At 24.9% G+C, this 8,107-nt stretch overlaps 1 protein-coding gene across 2 annotated transcripts in view; it reads right to left on the reverse strand.

Moving 5' to 3' along the window:
- Positions 1-7,889, reverse strand: part of PpV (Protein phosphatase V) — a 29,774-nt gene extending 21,885 nt beyond the window's left edge. The window contains exons 1-4 of one of the 2 annotated variants that reach the window (XM_087153624.1): positions 7,562-7,889; positions 6,807-6,902; positions 5,844-5,909; positions 3,652-3,719 (exon numbers count right to left, since the gene is read on the reverse strand). In XM_087153624.1, the coding sequence (XP_087009750.1) occupies positions 3,652-3,719; positions 5,844-5,909; positions 6,807-6,902; positions 7,562-7,630 (299 nt within the window). In that variant the 5' untranslated portion in view covers positions 7,631-7,889. The remainder of the gene's footprint in view (positions 1-3,651; positions 3,720-5,843; positions 5,910-6,806; positions 6,903-7,561) is intronic. The other variant, XM_071184402.2, reaches the window with a different exon arrangement.
- Positions 7,890-8,107: the final 218 nt, after the last annotated feature.

Raw genomic sequence — 8,107 nt, forward strand, 5'->3', positions numbered from 1 at the left:
TAATTTATTTTGCTAATATGTTTCTTATTTAGCTAATGTTTTGATTTTTTCACCATGTACAATCTAAATAGCTAATATACTTTTTTAAAAGCCAATAAGAACATTGGTAGAATTCTTCTACATAAGTACAATACTATGTCTTTGATGATAATATATTATGTCTTTGTGCTAGAACATTGTGTTCATTGGCGAGCGAGCGCAGCGAGCCATGGTTCACGGCGTGAACCACATAGGATTGCGTAGCAATTCTCGGGGGTTGGCGAGCATTAGCGAGCAGGTGGCGGAGCCTCCTAGTAATAAATAAATAACTGCTTTGAGCACCTTGTATAATATTTCTATAAATTGCCATTGGGATAACATTAAAAAAGCTTCAAATTTTGTTCAGTTTTATTTGAATTTTCTTAATAAAAATGACACAAAATAGATTTAACATTAACATCATTATTAAACATAGCACAATTCACATCAATATTATCTGTAACTTTCTAAAAGCAAGTTAAAAATTCACAAATTTTAATTAAATTAACTAATTTTTAAAAAAAGTTTAAACCCAACAAATTGTACATCAAAAAATATATACTGTTGGCTCTTTAAGCCTTCAGTTACACTTTTTGAGTTTATGCTAGAGAAAAAAATTACCAATTATTCGCAACAGAAAAACATACATAAAAATACTGATTTTATGCGCAAGAAATTAAACATTCTGTAACCCAAACAATATTCTGGACTGAGAGTCAAAAGGGTTGAAAGGTTTTATTTAAACCAAATAGGATAAGAAGATAAGTGCTTTAAAGAGAAAATGATTTATATTTAAACATCAACAAATAAAGCTTGTTATTATGTGTCAATTTACTGAAAATAAATGAAAAATAAAGAAAATGATTAATTTATTGTTTCTTAAATATTGATACTTATTTCTTAAAAAAAATTTTTTTAATCTTACAGTAAACTGGAGAAGAAGAAGAAAGAAATATTTTAATTCACACAGTTTAACAAATAAATAGAATGCACAATTTCTTTCGAATGTTATTATAAAACAAGTTTCTCAAAATAAAAAAAATCACAGAATTATGATTATTATGGATAGTTTCTTAACTCAAAAAATGCAAAGGAAAATTGTGATTATACTAACACCTACATGTTAAAAATAAAATAAACAAACTAAAGTGAAATGAGTGAACAGTTTATATACATTTGAAACCTAATACTGAATTTTTTTTAAAGAAATTCACAGAAATTATAATAATTTTTTCAAAATAATAAAACTTAAAATACAACAGTTTGAGGAACACCAAAGGACTGATTCATAAACAAAATTTTATCAAGAAAAAGAAACTAAAAAACTTCAAGAAAATACAAAATAAAATAAAAATAGGAACAAAGAACTAGAAGGGAGGAGGGGTGTCATGTACTTATTAATAACTTGCAAAAATGATTTAAAAATACTTTTTGAACTAAATTACCAGATTACACAACATGAAATTGAAGTGTAAATAAAGGATAAATGGATATGATTTTAAGGGATGTTCATACGGAAACTAACAACCACATTTGATTTGTCTGTTGCCTTGGATTAGCTCGAGACTGGATTTGCATAAGATAATTGCATTATACTGGATAATTCTAAGTTTATAATTAATAAGAGGTCACATTTTAAATACAACATTTTAATTCAATGATTTTTATAGAAATTATTAACATTTATTGAATAATATCAATTATTTAATTGAATATTGGAGCAGGTTTTTGGTTAGTTACAAAATTTTTAGTTATGGATTTGCACATAGCAAATATATGAATCTATGTAATTAAGATTTTTATGTCTATATATTAGTTTATTAATTTTAAAACCAAACTAAATCAATGATTTTTTATGGAATTTTAATGCATTTGTTGTTTTTAATCAAATTTTGGAAAAGATTATCTGTTTGTCTTTTTAAAAATCACTATTGTTTTGGATAAATGAATATCTATAATAACAATATATTTAAATTGTTTTGGATCAATAAATATCACTACAAATTTTTTTTCTATTTATTTGATTACAAACAAAATTTAAATAAATACTTTCAGAAACATTAGAATTTCCTGTAATAATTTATTTATATTTAACTTAAAATCATTCCTTGTATTGTCAATGTCAACAATGCAGATATTTTCCTTTTTTTTTTTTAATATTTATATCCAAAAAATTAATCTTGTCATTATTACGACACAATATTTATTCATCAGGGTAAATAATGTTTAACAAATTCTTGTGGTATAACATCGATTTGAATAAAACAAAAAAAATCCACTATAAAGATAGTAGTTAAAAAGATGTATATTAATTAGAATTTCCCAGTAATCAAATGATAAAGAATTTTTCTATAAGTAATTACTATTAGTAATTACTCAAATAAATTAGAATCTGGAATAATATTAAAGAGAGCTCGGAAATAAAAAATTGCAATATATTTAATTTTGTTTCGTTTAATAAATTAATTATGAATAATAATCTAAAAAGAAAATGTTCTTTAATAATATTTTTAATAATAATATTTAAATTGTTAGAGAAAATAGTGTCAGGTTAAGTTAAAAAAGTATTAGATATGGAAATTGTGCATTATTAAATTTTTAACATCCCACAGAAAGCAAAATTTTTTAATAATAATAAAAACTTCAAAGATTTAAATTCATTGACATTTAAACTTTTTTTTAAAAAAAATCTTGATAGCATGTTAAAAACAAATGCAGTTCAAGAATTAATTGAAAATTAAAAATGTAAGAAATTTATGTACAGTACAGAAATTTATGTACATTAATAAAATAAATTTATCTACAGAGAAAATCTGTTATAATTTAGAGCAATTAAAAAAGAAGACAAATCTTTGCATATATTATTTAAAATCAAATAAATTATGCAGATTCTTGCTCTTTTAATTCTGGGAAAACAACTGATATTTTTTTTGCATTGACGCAGACCTGCATAACATGGGGGGCCCTGCCAGCACTTAGTTTGTGGCCTACAAAATCTTCATATAAATTTTTTAATTTATTTTATTCTTGTTATAACTTTGTTCTTCAGAATGATATTTGCACATGCATTTTTTTTTTAGTAAACTAACACCATTTATTGTTATTTATTTCTTTTTACTTTTTCGCCCGTGACAAATTTAATTGGCATAAAATGGCCATAACTAATCATGCTTTAGGACTTCTTTTAAAAAATTTAAATTCTATGCTAATTAGTTAACAATAAAATATTATAAATAAATTTTTTTCAATTTAGTATACATTTAAATTTTATACTTAAAACAGAAAATTTACAAAAAATAATTTTGTGTATCTTAATTTTATTTCCATATACAGGTTATTTAATTGTCTGTTAAATAATTGAATGAGAACAGTTTGGGCGATTCCACTGTGAAAGAGAGATTAGAAATAATAATCTTACAGAGATTTTTGATGAATATTGACAAAATTATTTTTATGTATTTACACTTGATACTAAGATATTTCAGATATAGATACATACTAACAAAATATTATTTGACAAATATATTAATTAATTTCATGTATTACATACTACAATGGGAAAAAAGTTTTAAATTGCAGCATAATTTATAAATTACCAATGTAATGAATGACTAAATTAAAATTGTTACTTACTTGGCTTTAAGTGTCAACAATCTAGTTAAGGTTTCAAGGCTGTAATAGCCTCTATCCACAAAGTCACCCTAAAAAAATTTTAAATAATGTATTTTTTTACAGTTAGTAACAATATGCAAGGATTCAAATCGAATGTTGCAAAAAGAAAAACCATCACTATTACCACGTAAGCACTTTAGCGTACAGATAACTGCTAATATATTTTTTCTAAGTTTAATTATTGTATGATATCAAGCAGTGAACTTTTTTAAGCTAACGAATGAACTAAAGGACGAAATTGAAGAATTAAACACAAAATTGAAGAATAAAACACAAATATTTCCCAAGATATGTAAGATTAAGCTTTTTGGAGTTTCCACAACTAAACTTGGATAAAAAGCACATTATTCGAATATTGTATTTGAAAACTAGACAAGATAGCTTGTGACATTTTGATATAAAACATAAATTCCATAAAGTATAAATGCTCTTCCATCAATAAAAGTTTTCTTATGTCTAATTAGATTTCTATACTTTTCTTTTTTTACTAATATTATACTAATACTTTTTGATTTCCTATTTTCTATTTAAAGCTATTTTATTACTCTGTAGATAGTACTAAAGTTGACATTAAAATACAACATTTAAATATTGTAGCCGAATTTTCTCTGGTTTTAAGCTACAAATCTCGTTAGCTCTTTATTTCTGTCAGATGCATAGAGCTAGTGAGTTTAATAGTAGCTAGTTGTTTAAATGTAATAAATACAGATGCAAACATTTTATAACAACAGAAGTGCTTTGGGTTGATAAAAAAATAATAAAAAAGTATTTAAACTTTTTTTTTAAATTTTAGTACTTAGGTCTAAATTTTTATATAAAGTAATCTTTTTTACCGAAAAATAACCAGAATAACTTGTTTTTCACCATATTTTAAGCAATATTTGAGCTGGAAAAAAAATGTTTGTTGAAATGATTTATTTATTTATTTATTTTTTTCTTGTTGGCAAGAACTCTGTCACAGAGCACTTAGAATACAACAGTTTAAATACATATTTAATTTTATCATGAATGAATCAACCCCTAACTATATGAATGACTGTAAGTAGAATTGGAAAGGAAAAAATTAATGTATAATTACAAACATACTTGGCTAGCTTATGCAATAATTAATTTTAAGCCAAAATTGAAAAAGAGAAAAAGACAACAAACAGTATCATATTACCATCAAGGGAAGCAGTGTCAAATGCTTAATGCATGAATAGTTTCTAAAACAAGGGTCAGTTTTTAAGAACTGTTTTATAATGAAGAAAGAGAAACTTAATATACGAAAGTAAATCATATCATAAAATAAAATCTGAACATTTATTCACTTTTTGACCTAGTCTCCATTAACAATGAATCATTTATTAAGTCCTAGTACCAGCTCTTAGATCCTATTATCAAAGAGCTCTGCGGTTTGAATGTTAAACCAGTTAGTAACAGTTTCTTTCAACATGGCATTATTTTCCAAGCACTTTCCACCAATAAATGTTCTAAGTTTTGGAAACAGATAAATGTCTGATGGTGCGAAGTCAGGGCTGTTTGGTAGATGACCCACTACTTCTCATTAATGACAATAGGCTATCTAGATCGTTCTTCATCACGAACACTTGTTCTTCCTTCATTATAAAAGACTACACCACTTACGTATATTTCCATCATTTATTACAGCTTCACCATAAACTTTAACAAGCTGATAGTGAATTTCGACAGAATGACCTTTTTTTTTTGCATTTAAAAACTGAATAACTAAACACATTTCACAATCGGCAGGATTACTGATTGACATTGGGAAAACCGAAGCAGTAGTTATAATAAATACCATACAGCAAACACAGCAGAGAGGTGAAACAAAATGGTGGCATAGTGAGAGACTTGACAAGACTTGCATAAACACGGTGCAAAATTGTTTCTTACTTTAAAAATTACCCTTGTAGTTAGTAAGATTAACATATAGCTAAACAAGTGGCAAACAACAAAAAAATGAAATCAGAAATTTTAAAAAAATGCATTAAAAAGTTTATAAAAGGAAAGAATAAGCAACTAAAATAAATTCACTTTTTTGAATCTTATAAAGAATATATAAAGTGTTGCAATTGACCCAGAAAATAATAAAACACTCTTAAGCATCAGCAACCAGCAAAATAAAATATTAATAACATTTTATTACTTACAAGAAAAATGTAATTTGTATTAGGTACTTGTCCCCCAGTTCTGAACAGCTCTTCAAGATCGTAAAACTAAAATATAAGGAATTTATGAATATTATAATAACAAATATATCTTTGAAGCAGGCACCGAAGATAAAATATTTAAAGTTGCGCTCTATTTATATAATTTATTATTTATTTCCTATTGAAAGAAATAAAGAAAGCAAAAAATTTTAAGGTAAAATAATAATAAAAAATTTTATTAAAATAAGTTTTAAAAAAAACTGAAAACAAAATAAAATTTAAATAAGATTGAATGATAATATCAGAAAAATGAAACATTAATGTTTGAAACATAATATTCTCTTCTTAAAATATGTTTGAAATTAACAAAATGAAAACGAAAAATAGCTTTTTGCAACGAATTGTCGAGTAAAAAATGTTTTAAAATTAAAGGTTCAAATTTCCATGTTGGGCTGTGTTTTGCTTTCATTTACTGATGGTATAATTGCTCATCAATGAAATATTTTTTTTTCCTTATAAATTGACTTTACTAAAAATTTCATCATTTTTAGATAATTAATTTTTAATAAGAGATTTTGTTAGTTCTAACTTTCTCTGCTTTCCCCATTTATTTGGTCTCAGCAATTTAATCTTTATCTAGAATTTATTTATTGATATTCCTCACTATTTAACACTTATTATTAAATAAACAATCTTTACTCATTATTGGTAATAAACTGAATTAGTTTTAGAGTGTCATAGATGGCAATAAACAATTTTTGTTGTGTAGCATAACATGAATTATATAATTGTAGTGTTTGATTTTTTTCTCAAGTTTGTCTACCATATTAAATTTTTGAACCACTGAATGAATACCTTGGTGGTCCCATTGGACTGCTAAATTTTCATTGCTGGTATGAACCCTAATTATTCCAGAATAATAACTCAATCTGAAACAAATAATTTATAAGCAAATGTTTTAACCTGTCCATGTATATCACCACAAACTGTCACAGGTGTGAATACTGGTTGAATATTTGATTCTTCTAATAAGAGCTCACATACCAAATCACATAATTTCTGAAAAAAATAATATACATCAGAAAATTTATGGCTGAGATAATGTTTTATAGCTTAAAAGATACTTATTAAATTACTAAAATCCCAATTTTAAGCACTAAATCCCATAGTTAAAAAATAAATAAGAAAAATAAGAATCATTGATTGAAAGTAAAAAGGGTAAAAAGGATTAAGTTGTTCTTAAAGAATTTTAGTTAAAACGAATAATGAAATATTTTTAAAAATAACATATTTCTTGTAATTAAATTTCAAAAGTATTTGCAAAACGCCCCTTATTTCCACTAACTAAAGAGCAAACACTTACAATAAAAAATGATTTTTTACAGCAAATATTAATCATTTTCAAAGACAATATATATTAAAAGGCATAAAGAGCTCAAATTATAACAATAAACGAATTTCTTAACAAAATATTAGAAACATTTCAGGTTCAGTAGCAAGCGTCTTTATTGCAATTTAAACTAACATTTTACTTTTCTTTGACATTACTGTAATCCATAAAAACATATTCATAAGTATAAATTCCATTTAAACGCACAAAGCTAAAAAATTAATTTGAAGGAAGGAAAACACAAAATTTCTAATAAAACAACAAAATTATAGTAGCAAACCGTTAGAAGTGGCGAATTCGAAGATCGGAAATAAAAAGAAAAATTTACCTTCAAATCATTCTCGGGTAAATATTTACACTCTTTAGCGATGTCGACCCATTTGTCAACATCAGACATTATTAACTAATTATGAATACTAGCAAAAACTTAATAAATTTGTTCTCTAACATCAAAACATTTCAACCGTTGTTTATTTTTTTGACATTCATAACAAAGTTAGTTCAGCTCAGTTCGTCTTTTTCCATGATATGAGCGAATGCAAATAATTTACAAAATTTTTTTTTTGTAGATATAGTTCTTTTTTTTTGAATTTGTGTGTTGATAAAAAGTAAATTTGATGTAACATATTTAAAATTTATCATCTGGTTTCTTAATATTTTGGAAATTTTTGAGATATTGCATTACTTCCGCATCAGTGGCGCTAGTTGAATTTTCTATTTTCAGTGAATTTATCATTTTATAACATTATTTGAGGTGCGTAAGTTGAAATTTAATTGTAGTTTGATTATTTTTTAATTAAATGTATGTTTTCCATTGTAATTAATTGCTTTTTTCCAAAAAACTATTTCATTGATAGTGCAAAAGCAGTAGAAC

The sequence above is a fragment of the Parasteatoda tepidariorum genome, chromosome 10, assembly GCF_982258835.1.
Source record: "Parasteatoda tepidariorum strain Cologne lab strain chromosome 10, Ptep-v5.0, whole genome shotgun sequence".
NCBI classification, from domain to species: domain Eukaryota; kingdom Metazoa; phylum Arthropoda; class Arachnida; order Araneae; family Theridiidae; genus Parasteatoda; species Parasteatoda tepidariorum.